The sequence below is a fragment of the Pan troglodytes genome, chromosome 13 (assembly GCF_028858775.2).
Source record: "Pan troglodytes isolate AG18354 chromosome 13, NHGRI_mPanTro3-v2.0_pri, whole genome shotgun sequence".
NCBI classification, from domain to species: Eukaryota; Metazoa; Chordata; class Mammalia; order Primates; family Hominidae; genus Pan; species Pan troglodytes.
In genome coordinates, this window is record NC_072411.2 from 20898254 (window position 1) to 20920435 (window position 22182).

Sequence of the window (22182 nt, forward strand, 5' to 3'; positions counted from 1 at the left end):
AATCTGCCCTTCAGCGCCAGGGGAATGCCCGACAGCTACCTTCTCCCCCGTGACCGCCGGGCTCCGTATCCTGGGCGAGCCGCCCGGCTCGGGATAGCAGGAAACTGGGGAGGGCTCCGGCCTCGCCTCGTCAGCCCCGGAGCCTTCACCAATCCCGGGCCCGGAAAGACCACGCCCACTGCTGGCCCCGCCTAGCACCTGCGCAGGTGCAGTCTCCACCTCAAGCCAGCTGGACCTTATGATAGTCAAAATTGGTATTAATCAGCCACACCTAGCATTCCTTCACATCTGCATCCACGCCTTTTAAAAAGCTATATTATTTATATGTTCAGGCTCCATTATCCATAACCTCAATGATGAACAAGATATCCGAAAAATAGGACTATTCAAGACTTGACCCTTCACTTCCTCTTCCCTTATTATTGGCAGCCTTGCACCTACAGATATGCCTTTCCTCACAGGCTTTTACTCTAAAGACCTTACCATCGAAACCGCAAATACATCACACACCAACGCCTGAGCCCTTTCTATTACTCTTATTGCCACCTTTTTAACAGCTGTCTATAGTACCCAAATTATTTTCCTCACTCTAATAGGACAACCTCACTTCATAACTCTATTATTAATGAAAATAATCCCTTCCTAATTAACTCAATTAAGCACCTAACAATCGGCAGTATCTTTGCTGGATTCCTCATGACCAACAGTATTATTCCTGCTTCATCCCCCCTAAACAACTATACCACTTCACCTAAAGCTCACAGCCCTAGGTGTAACCACCTTAGGCCTCTTACTAGCAATAGAGCTCAAGCTCATAACTAATAATCTTAAACTAAAGTACCCATTACAGATATTTAACTTCTCCAATATGCTAGGTTTTTATTCAGCCACAATTCATCGTTCAACCCCCACTCAAGCCTATTCAGGGGTTAGGCTAAAGGTTAAAGCACAGATTTTAATTCATTAAACTTCTATTTTCTTTATTCTCTCTTTCCCCCATGATAATATAGGACAGCAGTTCTCAAATGCTTTGGTCACAAGACCCCCTCACACTCTTGAAATGACTGAGGACCTCAACGGGCTTTTGTTTATGAGCTACGTCAACATTTAGCATCTTAGAAATTAAAGCCAATAACTCTGAAAAACATTTATTCATCCATTTTAAGACTATACATCCATGACATGTTAACTTAAAAAAATTTTTAAACCTATATTTTCCAAAACAATATATTTCATCAGTAGGAGTGGCATCGTTTTACATTTTTGCAGATCCTTAAAGCCTGGCTTAACAGAAGGCTGCTGCATCCTCATAGCTGCTTCCGCCTTCGGTCTGTTGCAGTATGGTATCCTGACTGAAGAAAACCACGTGGGGTTGGGAAAGGAAGGACCTTGAGGACCCTCAGGGGTCCTTGGACCACACTGCCGAGGGCATGGTGTGGCAGCCGACTTTAACCCATACATTCTAGAACAGAGAGAGCCATGACCAAACCAGAGGGAGAGACACCTGCAGATATCCTGGGTTGCGGGCTGGAAGAAGTATTAACAGTTGATGAAGCAGCTTGGCATTGCCTCTCTTTTCTCCTAGGGAAGGGATAAACCACTGTCTTTTTGTGAGGCATGGTTGTGTTATGTCAGGTGGGAGCCTGATTTCTGAGGTGCGCGCATGGGAAGATGGGGGTGCGTCAGATAGCCAAGGAAAGTGGTGTAGTGGACTTTTGTCATCTGAACACCCTTCCTTTTGGGAAAATCTTTTATCGAGTGAGTTCTGGCAGAGTCCTGCCCCTCCTCCTCGAGACAAAGGAGCCAGATGCTCTCTCCTCGCATGTTCTGGAAGCTACAGAATGAACACATACCTGAGGTTTGCCCAATCATATCCTCCCTCCTGGTACTTAACCTTAAGCTCATGGCAGACAGCTGAGGAAGTACTCGCAGCAGCAGGGGTGCGGCTGGAGGCTCCCTTTTTGTGGGTGTCATGCTGTCAGTGGTGGTGGCCGTGGCAAGTGCTGCATCTCCAGCAAATGGTCCCTGTGGTGCAGCCCTGCCTGGGTTTCCAGCCACGCAACTTCCCGGATCCCTGTGAACTTGCTGGGCTTCATCCCATCTTTCCTGCCCGGCTGAATGACCTGTATCCCAACAACTTCCTTCACTGAGTCAGGGCCCTGGCAGGGCCAGGTGGGGATGGCCTCCCTCACCGTCTGCTGCTTCTACCTACATGGCTGGGCTCCCTGCACCCAGGCTTCGCCTTTCCAAAGCACCTTGCATAGCCCTCCGGAAAAGCTTTGGATTCCAGCACTTTCCTAAAACTGTCCTGTGTGGAGTACTCCAGCCTCACCACTGCTAACTGAGGGGCTGGAATGCAGGGTCTTTCTCATCTCACCTCAAATCCCCAACAGATCCCTTCTAATGGAAACAGCTTTTAAAAATTTCAGGATATTCGTAAAGCACACGGGAAACAAATCATGGATGATCTGCCACACATTTTGCGACTCCTTGAGAACCATTTTGTAATACTGAGGTCACGGAGTGACAGCCCCCTGTGTGGACTGTGCTTGTTCCTTGGCCATGCACTGCCTCACCCCACAGAGGTCAGGCATGGCCATGTGTTGTGGCCAACAGAAAGTGAGCAGGGGCTGTATTTGTGCTTGCAAGGTAGGGCTTGGCCTCCTGTGCTTCTGCCATGAGAAAGAACACGGCCCAAGGTAAGCTGCTACTTCAACCAGGGACCCAGAATACGGGACATGTTGTGGAGCAGACGTGATCAGACCCCCAGCCTGGAGCATAACCTAGAAGCCAACTTGTAGACTACCCAAGAATGGGAATCTAGTTGTAGACCACTGAGATTTCTGATGCTGTTTTGCAGCAAAAGCTGACTGATACATCACAGGAGAAATAGTTACAGAATCTGACACATGCCGAATGCTGGATAATCAGTGTTTCATGGCAGTTAGGTAAATCCCAGGCACTGAAGTGCTCGCAGCCTCGCAGACCGAACGACTTCCTACAACCTGTCACTTCTGTTTTTACCTAATGGTCCTGACAGCGGATGGCCTACCTGGTGAGAAAGCTTGTTTCCACACTAGATGCTGGCTTTCCAACACCAGATAGCTTGGGGGAAGAGGAGGTTAAGATGGGCTGGGGGGTTGTGGGGGACCCCTCAGGTTCGGGAGTTTGCACCAGGTGCCAACAAGCTCCTGGCCTGAAACTGTAGCCAGGAGGGGCCAGTGGTCCCATTGCAGCCTCCAAACCTGCCTCCCAATTCCTCCAGCACTGCCTGCCCATGCACCCCTAAATCTTACTGAAATGAAAATCCACGTCTTTGAGATGTTCTTTAGGGGTGGAGGGGAGGCACTGGGCTCCTGAAAACAAAGATGAGCTTAAAGTTCTAGGTCACCCTGAGGCTAGCAGCATCCTTCCCTGCATTTTGCAAAAGCTACACTGGGCTCTTTCCCTTTGTGGGTGCAGCTCACACTTCTCACCGTACAGGACACTTTGCATGGGCAGGGCTGTTTGCTCTCCACTGCATCCCCACTGCCTGGCACCATGCTTGGCTCAGGGTAGGTCTTCAAGAAATATTGAGAATATGAATGAATCAATGAATCCTTACTTATAAAAAGTTACACCCACTGCTGCTCAGGGCTGCCAGCTGGTGTAAACTGCCAGTGTGAGAGAGACAGAGCGAGCTCCCTCAGACAGCGAGCTCAATCCCAGCCAACTAAGCCCAGCTGTACCTCCCTCAGGCATTCTGGCACTCAGGTTCCTAGAGCTGGCTTTTGTCGACATCATGTGTACAGAGCATGTAATTTTAATGTTTTATATAGGGCAAAAATAGTGAATTTAGGGTTATATGTTTTTCTCCAAACCCAACAAGTTTGCCTCATGGCCAGGGCAAAGTGTGTGGAGCCCAGTTGAGATCATTTTTAGTAAGTTACTAATAAGAAAAGTGGACTCCATTCAGTCTTCTCTGCAGTAATAACACCTACACTCCTTTTTGTTTCGACCTCCTTTCGAAAGTATTTATTTGTTCTCAAACATTACTCTTGCAGGATCCAGCTTCTGCCCTGATTCCCTGGTGTACCACCAGCACCTAAAGAAACACTGTACTTGCCGGGTGCAGTGGTTCCCGCCTGTAATCCCAGCACTTTGGGAGGCCAAGGCGGGCAGATCACCTCAAGTCAGGAGTTTGAGACCAGCCTGACCAACATGGAGAAACCCTGTCTGTATTAAAAATACGAAATTAGCCAGGCGTGGTGGTGCATGCCTGTAATCCCAGCTATTCGGGAGGCTGAGGCAGGAGAATCGCTTGAACCGGGAGGCGGAGGCTGCGGCGAGCTGAGATCGAGATTGTGCCATTGCACTCCAGCCTGGGCAACAAGAGTGAAACTGTCTCAAAACAAAACAAAACAAACAAACAAAAAAAAAAAAACAAAAGAAAAGAAAAAAGAAACACTGTTCTTATCTACAAAGAGAATTTGAACAGTTGTTTCCCTATTGCTGACAGATTAAAGTTTGGCCCTTAAAATGACACCTGCTTCTACTGACCACTTCCGGTTAAGGCCACTCTCTCCATCTTTCCAATGACAAGTAATGCTTCACACTACAGCCAACTAATAGTTTAAGATTCTTAGAAACGGACAAACCACTTGTTGCTTATTTCCACACAGTTACTACCTGTGTGGAAAAATTCAAGGTGCTAAATAACAGTGTCACTTTATGGCCTGGTACCACACTAGAGCCTGTCACAAGTTCCCAAGGGCAGTGGCCTCTTCCTCTACTAACGGGTACTACCAGAGACCTTGGTTACTAACACCTAAATATTAAGACCCATGGGATTTGCAGTCCCTACATTCATGTCTAGTACTTTGGTAAGATCCACACCAGGCACATACTGTTTTATGCAGTTTTCAAGGACATCTGCAATAGACACGTATCTTCACACCTAAGCTTTAAAAAATACTTTAACGTAATACATGGTAATGCAGACAACTAGAATTCAACATATTACACTGCTAAAATATTCATATAAATACTATATATGCATGGGTTCATTCCATTAGAAAAATTCACCTATCAGAATATTAAAGACCAGTATCAGCAAAACCCAAGGAGAGAGTATTTTAACAGTAGAAACACTAAAAATATCAACTATGAGGTTTATAAACAAGTGGTGGGAAAGAGAACTTTTTACATTTGCTATTGTTATGACAGGCACAATCTGAAATACAATTGTAGATTAGCAGTGTATAAAAATACTTTTTAAACAATACTTTTGATAGGTACAGTAGCATTTAAACAAACAGCTGTGTGGTTATTCCTTTTGAGGACCTACTAAAACAATTCGACTTACTGCCCCCAGCTACACCTGAAAGTGCGAACCTGGAAAGCAAGTCTCTTACCCAGGTACACACCACACACACCCACATACTGAAACCACCTCCATCTATGGTGCATACTGATGAGGCGGTGATCTCAAACACGGCGTGAGACGAGTGTTTGAAGCCTGTTTCCATTTCCAGGTTTGGGATGAATGAACAAGAGGCAAAGGCAAAGTGGAGTCTGTGTGTGCCTGGGTCCTCTCTAGGAGTTTAATCTGGCATATCAATATTTAACTTGGGAGGCGGGGGAACGTATTTCCCAGGGCTCTGGGTTATAACTACTCTGGCCTTCTTTCCAAATATTGGAGCAATTTTCGGAGCTTCTGGAACTGATGTTTCTTCAGCATCTTCACTATCTTCGTGATGGAGATCATATGAAATGTTCCCATATTCTCTTAAAAATGGGAAAATTTCAAGCAGAAACTGACAGAAGTCTCTGCGAATGCCAAACCACCAATGATTGCCCCCCTTTCGCCTAAATGTTGTGGCCATTAAAGTTAGTAAGGAAAGCCAAAGGGGGACAAATATGGAGACGTAGGAGAATGTATTGTGGCCATCCAATCTGTGAACCAGCAGGACCTCAAAAGTGAGCAGAGGCACGACAATCGTTATCCAACTGATAGCCATGGTCACGTGTGTTCTCCGCTGCTCGGCAACCACATCCAGGGACCGCAGGAACAGGAGGGACCAGACGATGTAATAGAGGACGACCAGGCAAAGGAACGACATGAGGATCCACAGGGGCACAAACACCACCAGCCACGGCCAGTGAATAATCCTGTCCAGCTTTAGGGCGATGAAGATGAACTGCAGGATGTTGACCGAGCACAGGATCTCCAGCTCCAGCGACCTATCGTGTCGAAAGCCCCAGACGCAGGCAGCCACGGACACGGGGGACACGAAGAAGAGAGGCATGAAGACCAGCAGCCAGAAGTGGGTGCCCCTCTCCACCCTGTCGCAGACCAGGACTTCGAACATGAGCAGCAGCAGGTGGATGCCCACAGCGATCAGCATGGCTTTGAACTCCACACAGGCCTCTCCCTCGGTGCGGTAGCGAGGGTTGCGGGCCCAAACGCCCGCGCCCACGGAGGCGCCTGCGACGACTAGAAGCTTCCACAGCCATATGGGGGCAAAGACGGCCCAGTAGCTCCATTGGATGATGCCGTCCAGGCGGAGGGGCAGCAGCACCGAGAAGAGCAGCAGGCAGGTATAGATGAGAAAGTTACTGGGGTTGAAGTCCTGGAACAGGCCCCTGGGGTTCATGGCGGAGGCCGCCGCTTGCCTGCCCGGGCCTGCTCCCTTGCGACGCTCGCCGCTCGCGTCTCCGCGGCTTCCCCGGCCGCCGCCTCCCGGGCCCCGCCCAAGCCGGCTCCGCGTGGACGAATGCCGGGACGACCAGGAGGAGGTTCGGAGCGGCGAAGCGGTGAGGCCGGAACACGTGCACGCGCGGTCACGTGGCCCGGCCGGAAGCGCGCTGGGGTGTGGCGTGCGCGGGCACGGGCGGCGCGGCGGTTACAAACTGGGCGCTGCCTCGGTCCCGCCGCCGCCCGCGTTCATTCCGTTCCCATCAAGAAGGCACCTAATGCTTGTGGGGTCCGAAGGGGCCTGGCGCGCTGCTGACTCCCCAAGCGGCCCGCGACCTTGGGCGGACGCTTCCAGGCGACTCCGGGAACATGGAGGCGGGAGTGAGCTCACATCCTCCCTGCCGGCCGGGGCGGGCCCTGCGGGGGCGGGGCCGGGTGGAGAGGGCGGGGCCTGGGCGTTGGCACCCTACCCATCTCTGCCGGGATCCTCCCCTCCACGCGCTCGCCGCGGCTTCCCGGGAACCCGCCCGGGGCTAGAGCGCCCGCGGTGAGGCTCCAGCACCCCGCGCGCGCGAGCAGAGGCGGTGGCCGGGCTAGTGCGGGAGTTTGCGAGCGAGGGAGCGGGTGCCGGTAACTGAACGGATGCAAGGCGATGTGCATGAGCGCAGACCTGTGGGGGTCGGCGCAGGGGCGGCGGCGGGTGTATCCCTGGCTCAAAGGAAAAGGCCCGCGCGTAGACTCAGTGCACGAGGTGGCGGGGGCCTTACCTGGGATGAAGACTCGCGGGGCAGAACTCCGCCTGGTGGAGCAACGGACGTTTCTCAGGCTGCCTGTGAAGTGGCTGTGCAGAGATCCCAGGCGGCAGCGGCGCTCTTGTACCTGTCCCTCTCACTCCAGAGTGGAAGGTGCTGGTGAGGGTGTTAGACCCCACTCGGCCCCTGGACAGCGTCCCGCGGAGCAGGGGAGGAAACTGGATCCAGACCAGGGTTGGGGGTTGCTTTCTGCCCCAGGTCACCCGGCAGGTTAACGGAGAATCGCGTCGCAGATACAGGGCTCCTACCTTCAAGTGTCTAGTCCTCATTTTGACTTATTTGGCCCTGTCTCTGTGTTATTCTCGCAAAACCATGTTTTCCTTTTCCTTTGGAAAAGGGTACTGGACCAGAGGTCAAGAAATTTGGGTTCTTGTTCAGGCCGTGCCACCCGTCAGCTGAGAAACCTAGGCAAATTCACCTCTTTCTCTCTGGGCCTCAGTTTCCTGGTCTATGAAGTTGGGGGACAGACCTGGGTGGTGTCTAAGGGCAAGGCTGCAGCGGGTCTGTGATTTGGAGCACTCCTTTCGCCCTCTGGCCAGCTGGGCAGACCCTGGAGGATTTCTGTCTTCCCCGCTGTCCCACTGCTCAGCAGAGCCCTGGCTGCCCTCACCAGTCTCTCCTAGTCCTCTTTTCCTGAAGTGGGTGTGGGATGTTGTCACGCAGGTCCTGGGCTCTGAAGTGGGACAGGCCATCAGAGGAACGCATCGCCTGTCAGGTCCTCCGCGGAGTGGCCCTCCCGCACCCTCACAGCACTGCCCCAGGCGGGCATGAGCAGGGTGTCCAGGTGTGGGGCGGACAGTCCCAGCCCCCGAGGCCTCATCTCCCTCCATTCCTCCCCTAAACAGAGTTGCTCCAATCTGTCTGTTTTACACATTGGTCTTTTTTGTACTCTTTTCTCCCAAGAAGGATTTGTCAACTAAAAATTTGTAAAAGTGGAAAACCCCCTCACCAATCCAATCTCTTCATCTGTGAAATGGGCTTGGAAAAGCACACAGGATTGTTTTGAGGATTAGATGAATCAATACATGGAACTTTGCACTTTGCATTTAGAGACCTGCAAGTAATTGATTTGACCCCACTAGGAAAGCAGAGCCCGTGGAGGGGAGGCGCTGCCAGGAGCGCCCCCACCCTCCGGGAGCTGGTGGCAGAGTCAGGTCCTCTGGACCCTGCGAAAACAGTCAGAAGTCCTTCCCAATCATCTATGTAGTCAGATGAACTCAGGGCCTCTGCTGCCATCTTTGTGGCAAAGACAGAGCTCGGAGCTTATTTTCCCACCTTGAGCTCCTCATTCAGAACAAGTGCACCCTCTCCATCCAAGAAGCGGGTATCAAGGTGTCCTGTCACAGTGCAACAGTGGCTCTGCTGCACAGCTCCTGAGGGAGGGCAGACCCAGCTTCCAGGCTTGTTCCACAGGGTGAGGGATGCTGTCTGCCATCTGTCCCCAGCTTCCTTTGGCCTGCAGGCCTTGACCCCTCCCCCATCATGCCCTGGGCATCAGACACCCCTCCTTCACTGTTTTCCCTGATGCGGCCAGTCTCTCAGACACCCGCCTTTGTCTTTTATTTACCTGTAAAGCTAACATGGATTGTTTGCTATGTGCCAGGTGCTGGCGGCACAGCAGTCCCCAAGGCTGGTACACAAACCAAAGTGTGAATTCATTCACTTACAGATGGTGTGTGTGGATGTGGTGCTCCAGGCCACCGGCACGGGCTGCTATCCCCCAGTCAGGGTGTGCGGGGGCACATGGCCCCAGAGGGCAGGGGCTGACATGGTTTGAAGGTCACTGTCCTAACGGATGGGGAAGTCCTGGGATGTGTCCTAACCCCAGCCTCTCTCCCCTGCTTGGCATCCTCGGTCCCAACTTTCCTGTCTGAACTGTGAGGCTCTCCTGAGCTGATCCCGGCACACCTGGTGGCCAGGTCTCTTATGGTCCATGTACCAGCCCAGCCAGTCTGCTGCTTCCCCCTGAGTGTGGCCCACCCCGACATGGCCTCTGTCTCCTTCCTGGGCACCAAGACCCAGGACAGGGCTTCAAGCCCTGAGAAACCTCGACCCCTGGTGGACCAGTGACCCTTCTCTCACCTCCCACAGCATCTGGGTGCCAGAGGTGGGGTAGGGGCGGGCGGGGACCTTGTTCCTATCCTGGGACTCATTTCCCTGGGTGTTGTCTGTTTGGCCTTCTGTCCTTTCATGAGATTTGAGCTCCAGACACCCAGCTAGCACTTATATCGTAGCAAATGTTTGAGAGACGTTGGCTGAATGAGTGAAGGAATGCATTTAACACTACTCATGACTGCGATGCTCCTGTCCCAGAGGAGATGCTCCTGTGGCCAGCGTGGCACCGATAGTGGGACCTGTGTCCTTTCATCGCCAGCATCCTAGGCCCTGTTCCCTCCACTCTACAGCCCAGGTGATCTTTCTTCCTCGGTAACCAATTGCCACAGGTGTATCAGTTTAAAGCAGCAGTCAGTTACTGTCCGCCATGAACTGAGAGTCAGAAGTCAGCGTCATATGCCCAGCCAGTGCTCCACTTGAGTCACAAGGCCAAGATCTGGGTCTGGGCACTCCGGCAGCAAACCTGCATTCGAGTTCTGTGTTGGCAGGATGCAGTTCCATCGAGTTGTGGGACTGAGGTTCCTGTTGCCTTGCCAGCCATGGGCCTCGGGGTTCATTCTCAGCCCCTTGTATTTCCTGACTTGTGGCCTCCTTCAAAGCCACCCATGGTGGGTTGAGTCCTTATGTCTGGAGTCTCTCTTCTGCCTTCCTTGTTTTAAGGGCTCCTGTGATTACTTTGGGTTACTCAGCTAACCCAGGATCACCTCTCTATTTTAAGGTCAGCCTGTTAGTAACCCCAATTCCATCTGCAAATTCCTTAGAATTCTGCTCCGTACCAGCGGTCAGGCCCAGCTCGGCTCTTCCTGCCCCACAACGGCCACTGCTTAGCAAGAGCTGAGGTGGGTCTCCAGGGAGAGCGAACTCTTGCCTGGCACCCTCCACAGCAGACCAGGGTGACAGTGACACCTGGGCATGGTCCCAGTCAGAGCAGCTGGAAGCTGGTGGGAGTTAAGTTTTCCCTGTAGCCCTCTGGCTGCAGGACATGGGATGCCCTTGCTGAATGTCCTCTGAGGGGCTGGCTTGGGACAGGGGGATGACCTGCGCAGAAAGCCCAGGGAAATTTTCCCTTTTGGCCGGATTTGTGGATTTGCTCATATCAACTTCTTCACAAGGAATCCACAGCCCACCTGGCTCTTGTGCCAGCCTCATTGCCCACAATTACCCCTTGGCCCCAGTCTCTAAATGAAGAGCACGCTGTCACCTCTACAATAGCCTCCTCCCATCTCCCTGCCCCCCCACTGCCAGCACACACATACCAGTGCGGTAGTATGCCCGTGGGCATGGACTTGAGTCACCCCAGCCCAGGTGCGAGTCCAGACTCTGTGAACTTGACAGATGACTTAGTTTCCAGCCCCGATCTGTGAAATGGAGATAACCTCCCAAAACTGTGACAGCAAAAGGAAACAATGTAGGAAACCTACAATGCCTCCATTATTTCCCCCCAGTGGTGGCTGTTAACTGCCTCTCAGCAGCAGATTGTGTGTCCCCTCCCTCGGGTCCCACAGGGTATCATCCTGTTTGCTCATCTGACTCTCTGGACTCCCTGTGACTTTCTCAAGGACAGGGACCCATCTCTTATCTCTGTTAGCAGTTTCCAGCACAGGCTCATACATGGTAAGTGAATCTGGAAAGTGCATGCGGGCAGGAAGACAGGAGCTGATGTGACATCTCCTGTGGGCTGAGCAGCAGAGCACGGGAACCTTCCTGAGACAAAGCAGCTTGTCTGAAGCTCACAGGTCCCAGTGTTACAGGGAGGTGCTGACAGTTCCCAGTGTTACAGGGAGGTGCTGACAGTTCCCAGTGTTACAGGGAGGTGCTGCTGGGCTCGCATGAGGACCTCTTGGAGCGTGACAGCCCCTCACGCTCGCACGTGGCTTAATATTTCAAAGCACGATATCATCTGGAGCTGACTTCAGAGACAGAGGTGGCAAAGCACTAACCTCATTTGACAGATGGGGAAACAGGCCCAAGACCCACAACCATGGTTCTCTGCTAACTCTGCAGCTGCATACTTTCCACAGGGCCCTGCTGTTGGCCAGGTGGGCGTCCCTGCCCTGTTTATCAGCTCAGTCCAGTGAGAATGGCTCCCTGAAGAGCCAGACTCTGGCGGGGACCCCTTGAGACTTAGGCTCCTGTTTTAGCAGCTTTTTCCTTCCTTAACCCGTGTATTCATTTAACAAATACATATCAAGCATCTTCCCTGTGCCCCAGGTCCTTGTCCTGGATACACATGTAGCAATGAACTCTTCAGGTGGCTTCTCCTGTGCTGGTCCCTTGTCAGTTCAGGTGTCACCTCCTTCAGGGTCACCTCCTTGACTACCCCACCCAAAGTCATTCTCTCACTTGCGTCTCCTTATTTCTCCTTTTTTTATATGGTCACTTTAGAAAAAGCTGGAAAACGCAGACTCGTTTAAAGAAAGAAAATGCTGTAGTCTTAGCACCTACAGAAGATCACTGTGAACATTTTACTGTGTTTTTCCTTCCAGTCGGTCTACTCGGCAAAGACATGTCATCCTGCACATACCCATTTGATTCTGCTTTTTTACTTACGGTTAATTCTAAAACTCACTTCACATTTTAACGTCTCTGGATCTTGCACTGTACAGTGGCTGATGTTTTACAGGCACTGTCAGCTGGTGTTAACATTCAGTTCTTTCTAGAGGTGGTTGTATTTGTTTCTGCCAGTCACCTGGGGGCACTGCCAACTTGACATAACCTTAAACTTAAATTCAGTTACAGCATTTGCTTGAGGTGTTTCCAGACCATATGTTTGTGCAAATTCAGACTCAAACCAGCATGAGTACTGGCTTGTGCACGTCCTCAGGGGCAGTTTTGTTCCCTCCCTGCATCCGGGTCCATGGCTGGGACACTGGCTCTTTCTGCCTGATGAGGGTGTTTATCATTCTCCTCCCACCAAAGAAATAGCCCTTTAGGATCCCAGCTTTACTTAGACGTCCCTTATTAAATAACCATTCTGGGTATTTTTTTCTTCCTTAAAGGTACGTGAAATGGTGGTGTGTTCTCTAATCAACAGTGTCTTAAATGTGATGAAATGCCATAGATAGAAACAGTTCTCAGATTTCCACAAACATGTGAGCATGTTTTCAATGGCCCCACAATATTACATTAAGGGTAGTGCAATACTTTACTCACCCATTGCCTTGTGTATTTGAGTTAGTTTCATTCTTTTATGAAATGAAGGGACTGCGCTCTATCTCACGGCTTCTTTGCATCCAGATTGTTTTTAAGGGTAGATTCTCAGACACAGACACGCCATGGTGAAGGAATGAATACAGTAGTCCCCCTTATCTGAGGTTTATCTTTCCAAGTTTTCATTTACCTGCAGTACACCGAGGTTTGAAAATATTAAATGGAAAATTCCAGAAATAACTCCTAAATTTTAAATGGCACTCTGTTCTGAGTAGCGTGACAAAATCTTGCTCCATCTAGCCTGGGACGTGACCCCTCTCTTTGTCCAGCATCTTCACACCGGGCGTGCTCCCTGGGCGATCACATCAGCTGCCGCCAGATCGCTGTCCCTCTGTTCAGGTCACCCATGTCTGACTTAATAATGGCTCCAAAGCACAAGAGTACTGTGCCTAATTTACAAATTAAACTCTATCGTAGGTGTGTATGCACAGGGAAATACATAGTGTGTATAGGGGTTTGGTACTATCTGCGGCTTTGGGCATCTACTGGGGGTCTTGGAACATATCCCCTATGGATAAGGGGGGACAACTTCATTCTAAAGACCCTTGACACATAAAGCCTAGTGTGTCTTTTTTTCTTTTTCTTTTTTTTTTTTTTTTTTTAGATGGAGTCACTCTGTCACCCAGGCTGGAGTGCAATGGACTGATCTCGGCTCACTGCAACTTCCACTTCCTGAGTTCAAGCAATTCTCCTGCCTCAGCCTCCTGAGTAGCTGGGTGGTACAGGTGCACCACTATGCCTAGCTAATTTTTGTATTTTTAGTAGAGATGGGGTTTCACCATCTTAGCCAGGTTGGTCTCAAACTCCTGACCTCAGGTCATCTGTCAGCCTTGGCCTCCCAAAGTGCTGGGATTCCAGGCGTGAGCCACTGTGCCCAGCCTTTTATTCTGTTTTCTGTGTTATCTTTGAGGAAATGGAGTCAGTGCCACCCCGAGTTGGGTTGTGAATCTGCTTGTATTGATAGCAGCTGGCAGAGCTTATTTAGAAAACTCCACAGGGTTGAAGAATTAAAGAGGCTGAAATCAAAGGTAGACTCAAGTATAGGGCTGTATAATATTAAAAGTCAACTAAAAACAGGGCTAGTGTTGACATGTTTGTGAGTGTGCAAATGCAGAGGTCAGGGTTTTCCGCGTCAGATCACAGCCTTCAAATGTTATGAACAACACAGTGAGCATTGGGATCATTTAATTTGAGGCATTCACATATAATTAAATATAATTAATTCAAACTAGTATTTTGTGGAGGTGAGTGGGAAGCTTCCTGAATTATGGAATTAGGCAATCCAGGTATCAATTGTACTTAAGTTGACATTACTAAAATATTTTCAAAAGTTTTCATGTACAATTTAAGTTTTTTCCCCAGTCTCATTTGCACTCTTAATTTACTCAGCAAAACATTTTTTTCTTGGACAAAGGTCATTCCCAGCCCGGCTCTCACCTGGCTTTGTCATAAATTCCAAGAGAGTGTGATGTGGACAAATGATGTGCTTTCTGCGTCAGAAACAGACGTTTGTAAAATTGTAATCCTAATTTCACTCTGGGTTGCCTTTCATTCTTCCATTGCCTGGTGCAAAGCAGCAAAAAAGTAAAATAAAATAAATGCCTCTGCACGCCACCGAGAGCCAGGCCCTGGAGTTACCCCATGAACAGTGTGGGGCTCCTGACTTGAAGGGGCATCTAGCAGTACAGCAGGCAGCACGGCCTGATGACTCAGGGGCCACAGGAGCATGGCCCTCCCCTGTCAAAGCTGACTTCTCGTTTCTCAGGACAAAACCCATACGCTTTACCGTGCCCTTCAAGGCCCTGGCTGACCGGCTGTGGCCCATCTCCCTGGCCTCACCTCACTGCCCACGGGGCTCCTGTGGCCGCCTCAGCTTCTTTCTGCTCCTCAGACTCCCAGACTGGAGCCGTTGCTGCCTCAGGGTGTTGCTTTATGTGTTTTCACAGATGCCTTTAGGGGAGATAGACCTAAAAGAGTCTGAGCAACATGCGCAACCTCCAAGCAGTTCACTCATCACTCAGCTACTATGGCCAGACTGCCTGCTAGTGCCCTGCTAGTGCCTGGGGAAGGAAGCAATGCCCTGTGGCCCTTGTTCCCAAGGACCGAGCACTTTTCCACGCAGTTAAGGTGCACAAACACGAAACACCGAATAACGCTGAAAGAGCCAAAGAGAGGACCAGAGGTCACTGGGCTGAATATGATGAAAAGTCAACTAAAAACCAGAAAAAACAAACAAACATTGGAAATAAGCTATAGGGCAGTGATCAGGGGAGAAGCTTGTGCTCTCAGCTGCAACAGAACCCCGAGGAGACCACTGTCAAGAGGGTACCCTGGTGTAGTTAATCATGGGCCAAAGAAGGGACCATCTGGGTTCAAACTTGGTCTCGTCATTTCAGCAGCTGTGTGTCCTTGACCAAATGGCTCAGCCTCTCTGAGTCTAGGTTTTCTTATCTGTACAATGGGGATAATAATATCTACTTCACAGGATAGAGGTGAGATAATAGAGATACAGGCCTGGCACACTCAGTAGATGCCCGCATGGGCACGTACTTCCCTCCCACGCCCCACCCTGTGCTGCTGTAGAGGAGAGTGCCCAGGAAGATCTGTGCTCGAGTCAGCTGGGCATAACTAAGGACACCTTAAATTGTGTAACCAGGTGACAGGCACCTGATTCATTCTCCACCCTGGGGCTGGTTCTGCTTTATAAATTAAGGGGGCCAGGGTGGCCCAGAGGTCCCCAGATGCAGGTCCAAATGCAGCATTGCTGGCTACATACAGGCAGATTCTGGGGCCTCACCCCGAGAATCTTGGTGATTCAGACTCACCAAGTCAGAATCCTTGCGGGTGAGGCTCGGAAACCATTTTTGTAAGTCTTCCCAGGTGATTCCAAATACAGCCAGGTCTTCGCACCCACACAGCCAGACGGCCCCTGAAAAGCTTTCTCAGCCTTGGCAGTCTGTTTCTGGCCGCATCAAATGTGCTGAGCAGTGTGGGTTTGGTTCAGTGTTCATCCCCCACTTTCATCAGAGACAGGGGGCTTCTCTTGGTCCTCACTCATGGGAGGAAGCCGCAAGCGGAGACAACTAAGCGGAGAAATAAATCTCTAGCAGCTGCCTGCTGCCCTGCTCTGGAGGTTGTCTGCGAGGAGGAGAAACAGCTAACTTCCAAGAACTGGGGTGCTTTCTCCCCACCTATCAGCTGAATCGAAACTGAAAATATGCCTCCGAGGCTGGAGATCCGTGACAGGATTGAAACCTTGACAAACCAACCCTTCTCATGTGGCTGCTTTCCACCTAAGAAAGAAAATGAAACTCCTCGGAGTTCCTGCTGGTTTTAGATTTTTCTCTGGTACAAACAAAAATTATTTACTGTCACTGAGGTTCTTTCCAGATTACGCCAAACAGCCATAACTTTCCCAGCTTTATCTGGGGGGTATTTGGTGTGGTGAATTGCTGTTCACATAGTGAATTCCTATTGCATATCCAGCGTTATTAGATTTCCCCCGTGAAGACAGGTCATCTCTTGAGCTCTGAGTGCTCTTACAGAGCAGGGGGGTTGAAGAAAGAGGTTCTCCCTGATGGTTTCTGAGTGGGTGCTTTAAAAAGCTCAGTAAGAGCCTGGCACAGTGGCTCATGCCTATAATCCCAGCACTTTGGGAGGCCGAGGTGGGTGGATCACCTGAGGTCAGGAGTTCGAGACCAGCCTGGCCAACATGGTGAAACCCCGTCTCTACCAAAAATACAAAAATTAGTTGAGCATGGTGGTGCATGCCTGTAATGCCAGCTACTCAGGAGGCTGAGGCTGGAGAATCACTTGAACCTGGGAGGCAGAGGTTGTAGTGAGCCAAAATTGTGCCATTGTACTCCAGCATGAGCAACAAGAGCGAAACGCCATCTAAACAAAACAAAACAAAACACCTCAGTAAGAGTGGAAGTGGTTTACGACTATTGATGCCACAACAACAGATACATCAGCAAAAGGAAACTTCAGGAACAATATGGTCGGGATGGAGGTGTTGGACGTTGTTTTTTCTTTTAATTAACAAAAAAACAGGAACACATTTAGTAGTAAACAGAGGGCCCAGTTTTCTCTTTTTGGTCTGAAAGGGGCTTCAAAAAATTGTTTTCAGTGTTAAATAGAATAACAATGGCAATGAAGATAGTGAGAAGCGCTACCATCTGTTTAGCATGATGTCCGCGTGGGGACTGGGGGAGAGATTTGCTCCCATTACGGGGGAGACTGAGGCTCAGAAGGGTCAAGTGCCTGGCATAGGCACCTCGTCCTGTTAGAGGAGGGCACAGCTGCCTGCCGCCCCTCCTTCCCCATCTCTGCCTCTCTAATCTTCCTTGAGGAAGATTCCATCTGAGGTTTTAGTTACATATGCCTACACCATGCCTGGAACATAGTAGGTACTCAATAAATCCAACTTTTCCTGAGTTAGTGGTGAGGAAAAGCTGGACTCAGGATCAGGCTGCCTGTGAAGTCTGGCCTGTAGCTTGCCAGCTGTCCCAGCCTCAGGGTCCTCACACCCAGATGTGTGTGTAGTAATAGAGCACTTCTTGCCTGCAACAGTGCCTGGTTCCCAGTGTATGCCAGTTGACTGATCCGTATTATTATTTTATCTTAAGAGGACTTCCAGCCTCCAGAACTGTTGATAAATAAATGTTTGCTGTTTAAGCTACCAGTGTGTGATACTTTGTTATGGCAGCTTGAACAGACCAGGATATTTAGAAAATAATTATTTAAAAAGGACTTTTTTTTTTTTTTTGAGTTGGAGTCTCGCTCTGTCGCCCAGGCTGGAGTGCAGTGGTGCAATCTCGGCTCACTGCACGCTCCACCTCCTGGGTTCACGCCATTCTCCTGCCTCAGCCTCCCGAGTAGCTGGGACTACAGGTGCATGCCACCACGCCCGGCTAATTTTGTTTTTGTATTTTTAGTAGAGATGGGGTTTCACTGTGTTAGCCAGGATGGTCTCGATCTCCTGACCTCATGATCTGCCCGCCTCGGCCTCCAAAAGTGCTGGGATTACAGGCGTGAGCCACTGCACCTGGCCTAAAAAGAACTTCTAAGCAGACATTTGATAGAGCACTGACATGGGTGGACATTCATTCTGACACATCTCTGTGCTGCGGTGGAGGCAGGCTGCTCTGGGAATGGCCGTGTGCAGGATTGCTGATGCCCGGGGTGGGGTGCTCTCCTGTTTAGAGAGGGGTGCTGTTACAGCAGTCAGGCTGTCTTTGATCTTTACTCATTGGTCTGCAGACTCCCCGTGAACCCTGGCAATGCTTCGCCATCTTATCTGCCCCCTTTCTTTCTTGGATTAAAAAGAGGCCCTAGGCAATACCATTCAGGACATAGGCATGGGCAAAGACTTCATGACTAAAACACCAAAAGCAATGGCCACAAAAGCCAAAATTGACAAATGGGATCTAATTAAATTAAAGAGCTTCTGCACAGCAAAAGAAACTATCATCAGAGTGAACAGACAACCTACAGAATGGGAGAAAATTTTTGCAATCTATCCATCTGACAAAGGGCTAATATCCAGAATCTATAAGGAACTTTAACAAGTTTATAAGAAAAAAGCAACCCCACTCAAAAAATGGGCAAAAGATATGAATGGACACTTCTAAAAAGAAGACATTTTTGCAGCCAACAAACATATGAAAAAAAGCTCATCATTTGAGAAATGGTCATTAGAGAAAATGCAAATCAAAACCATAATGAGATACCATCTCATGCTAGTTAGAATGGTGATCATTAAAAAGTCAGGAAACAACAGATGCTGGAGAGGATGTGGAAAAATAGGAATGCTTTTACACTGTTGGTGGGAGTGTAAACTAGTTCAACCATTGTGAAAGACAGTGTGGCGATTCCTCAAGGATCTAGAACAAGAAATACCATTTGACCCAGCAATGCCATTACTGGGTATATAACAAAAGGATTATAAATTATTCTACTATAAAGACACATGCACACGTATGTTTATTGCAACACTGTTCACAATAACAAAGACTTGGAACCAACCCAAATGCCCATCGATGATAGACTGGATAAAGAAAACATGGTACATATACACCATGGAATACTATACAGCCATCAAAAAGGATGGCTTCATGTCCTTTGCAGGGACATGGATGAAGCTGGAAACCATCATTCTCAGCAAACTAACACAGGAACAGAAAACCAAACACTGCAAACACTGCTTGTTCTCCCTCATAAGTGGGAGTTGAACAGTGAGAGCACATGAACACAGGGAGGGGAACATCACACACTGGGGCCTGCCAGGGGGTTGGGGGTTAGGGGAGGGATAGCATTAGGAGAAATACGTAATGTAGATGACGGGTTGATGGGTGCAGCAAACCACCATGGCTCTTGTATACCTATGTAACAAACCTGCATGTTCTGCACATGTATCTCGGAACTTAAAGTATAATAATAAAAAAAAAAGGGAGAAAAAAAAAAAAAAAGAAAAAGGCCTTCTGGAAGTTGTGTTCTAACCCCTGTGAAGATCAGTGTTTTGCATGTAGCTTTGGAGATGCGATGGGAGTGTGAAAAGTCACTTACTTTTTGGGTCTGTGCTAAGAGCCCACCCACTTCGTGCCAGTGGAGCACCTCCTGCAGCATTCCACAAGGAGTGCCATCTCTAGATAGCATGTGAGAGGGTGGGCAGCACGGGTCAGGGTGGAGACCCAGGTGCCATGTCCCCACCTGCAAGACTGGATTCTAGCTTTTATTTTGTCCCAACCCCTCATTTGGACACAGCTGGATTCCTCTCTTAAGATAAAATAATAATACGGATCACTTAACTGGCATACACTGGGAACCAGGCACTGTTGCAGGCAAGAAGTGCTCTGTTACTGCGCACACGTGTGGGTGTGAGGACCCTGAGGCTGGGACAGCTGGCAGGCTACAGGCCAGGCTTCACAGGCAGCCTGATCCTGAGTCCAGCTTTTCCTCACCACTAACTCAGGAAAAGTTGGATTTATTGAGTACCTACTATGTTCCAGGCATGGTGTAGGAATATGTAACTAAAATCTCTGATGGAATCTTCCTCAAGGAAGATTAGAGAGGCAGAGATGGGGAAGGAGGGGCGGCAGGCAGCTGTGCCCTCCTGTATCAGAACGAGGGGCTGTCGGGCCAGGCTGAGGAGGACAGAGGCTGCAGAACCCCAGAGAGTCTCGGCTCTCCAGCCCAGGTGCAGCTGCCCCTTGGGCAGACAGCCTGGAACACATCTGCTCATTAGTAGCCTACCCAGGCAGCTGGCCGAGCGCCTGTCCCTGAAGGCCTCCCTGAGCTCAGAGGCTCCCGAGCCCTGGCACTGTGGGTGCAATCCCCAGAGCTGCTTTCCCAGGCTCGTTGCACAGGCAAGTGCAGCCCAGGTGTCTGACAACTTTGGCTTCAGCGTCATGGCCTCCACATCGAAGCCGTTGTGGGACACCCAGGAGTTTGAGCTCAGCAGTGAGCTCGGAGCTTGAGCTTGGGTTGCAGAATCCAAAAATCAATTAATGTGGGGCTTGGGGGGAAATCTGTCTGACCGGTGGTTTGGCAAAATCTTCAATCACTGTGAGACAGAAGATGTGTGCTGCGTGCTGTGGCTATGGTGCGCATGGCTGCAGCTGCTGCCAAATAGGAAAGGCCCCCACAGTGCCTCCATCCCCCAGCCCTGCCTTTCCTCCCAAGTGCAGTGGGGGTGTCTTGAGTCAAGGGGCTCTCTAGGCACTCTGCCTCCTCCATAGTCCTCCAGACCCCCTTTACTTGAAGACTAAGCAACTAGCCCTTTGGCAGTCAGTTCTAAGGGTGAGGGGCCTGAAGTGTCAGCAAGGGTCAGAGCCAGGCGCCTGGCAGAGGCTGGAGGGGCAGAGGCAATGGTGATGGGAGCCAGTGAGGCCAGAGCATGAGCCAAATCTCCCCTCTGATCATTTTGGACCAAGTGCAGTGAGCATGAGTTGGAGGTGTCCCCAAATTGCAATCCTCTGGGGTCTTCCTCTGTCTCTTCTTTTCGGGTGAGTTTGGCAGCGGATGTGAGGAAGGTGCTCTTCATCGGTCGCTGGGTTCATGAATGGTCCTCATTTCCTGAATCCTTCTGGATCGTTCTCTGAATTCAGCAGGGGCATGTCTCCCTGGGCTGACGGGTGGGGCTCCAGGTGCATCTGGCTGCAGCACTCTGGGAGGGGGCCCGAGGCGCATGCAGATCTTGAGTGGGTCTCAGAGAAAGAGACACACAGGCCCCACATGCGTGTGCACACGCACACATGGGCATGAATGTGGGTACGAGGCATGTGTGCTCCACACGCTGACTTCACTGGGAACACTGACCCCAGCTGCAGAGAGACCAGAGCAAGGGCTGAGGGAGGCAGAGTGAAGGAGCGCTCATCCCTGGGAGGGCGCCTGGGAGGAGAAGTGAGTCATTGACCAGTGGTCATGGTGGGTTTGCCTTACGGAGCCATCTCTGGAGCCTGAGGTCACAGGGTCTCTAGAACTGGCCCTTCAAGTTCCTGGGAAGGGTTTTGACAGGGAAGTCGTCCACAAGGGCTTTCCCCCACTGGAACACTGCCTAGCCTTCTCAGAAACGCCCCATGTCTGTGGCAGGCTTGGTGTTCCTCCTGCCATTCCAGGCTTTCTGCTGCCCCTCCCCTCCCCTTCCCTCCCCTCCCCTCCCCTCCCCTCTCCTCTCCTTTCCTTTCCTTTTTTTAAATAGAGATGGGGTCTCCTCATGTTTTCCAAACTGGTCGCAAACTCCTGGGCTCAAGCAGTCCTCCCACCTTGGCCTCCCAAAGTGCTGGGATTACAGGTGTGAGTCACCTTGCCCAGTAATTTGTGTAAGCATACCTTGGATTCTCTACTAAACCGCCTAGTCTTGCCAGTCACTTCCTAGTCTTTCCTGCCTCCTGGCCTTCCTTTATCTCAGTCCCCCGCTGCCTGGAATGCTCTAGTTCTCTCTCTTTCTCTCCCTCTTTTGTGTTTGTCAGAATCCTCATTGTTTTTTAAGCCCACTCAAGCCTCAAGCTCCACCTCTCCCAGGAAACATGGGGGCCTACTTTAGTCGAAGAAGACTCTTAGCTCTGAAGTTTTTTGAAATCATCTCTTCGCCTGAGGCTTCAGTTTCCTTACCTGTAAAAATGAGACAATACCATGTTATGGTTTGTTGTGAACATTCCCTGTAATGACCTTCATAACAGTGGCCAGCACGCAGTAGGTGCTCAGTGAAATCCTCATTCCTTTCCTGCTTTACGCCAGGCACAAAAATACAGATGTGAGGTGCAGCCCCTGGCTTCTCGGGAGGGAGCAGGGCTGGGGTGGAGGAGGCCTGGGTGAGGGGTTCCATACCTACCCAGGGAAGGGAAGGGATGGCAGGAAGCCTTTGAG

At 50.3% G+C, this 22182-nt stretch overlaps 1 protein-coding gene and 1 long non-coding RNA gene across 12 annotated transcripts in view; both read right to left on the reverse strand.

Annotated features, from left to right (window-relative positions):
- The window catches only part of LOC107973751 (uncharacterized), a 69659-nt gene extending 53635 nt beyond the window's left edge, over positions 1-16024 (reverse strand). For 9 of the 11 annotated variants that reach the window (XR_010149999.1, XR_010149992.1, XR_010149993.1 and 6 more), the window contains exons 1-3: positions 15639-16024; positions 14251-14376; positions 12757-12943 (exon numbers count right to left, since the gene is read on the reverse strand). This is a non-coding gene — a long non-coding RNA (uncharacterized LOC107973751). Of the gene's footprint in view, positions 1-12756; positions 12944-14250; positions 14377-14652; positions 14781-15638 lie in introns of all 11 variants that reach the window. The other 2 variants (XR_010149997.1, XR_010149996.1) reach the window with 1 other exon arrangement.
- On the reverse strand, positions 1125-7067 carry TMEM185B (transmembrane protein 185B). Its single transcript, NM_001242322.4, has one exon. It carries the CDS (start codon positions 6633-6635, stop codon positions 5583-5585), a length of 1053 nt encoding a protein of 350 aa, NP_001229251.2. The 5' UTR covers positions 6636-7067; the 3' UTR covers positions 1125-5582.
- Positions 16025-22182: the final 6158 nt, after the last annotated feature.

Bases quoted from the DNA above. Each gene is read 5' to 3' on its own strand.
- TMEM185B (NM_001242322.4), bottom strand. From the start codon at position 6,635: ATGAACCCCAGGGGCCTGTTCCAGGACTTCAACCCCAGTAACTTTCTC.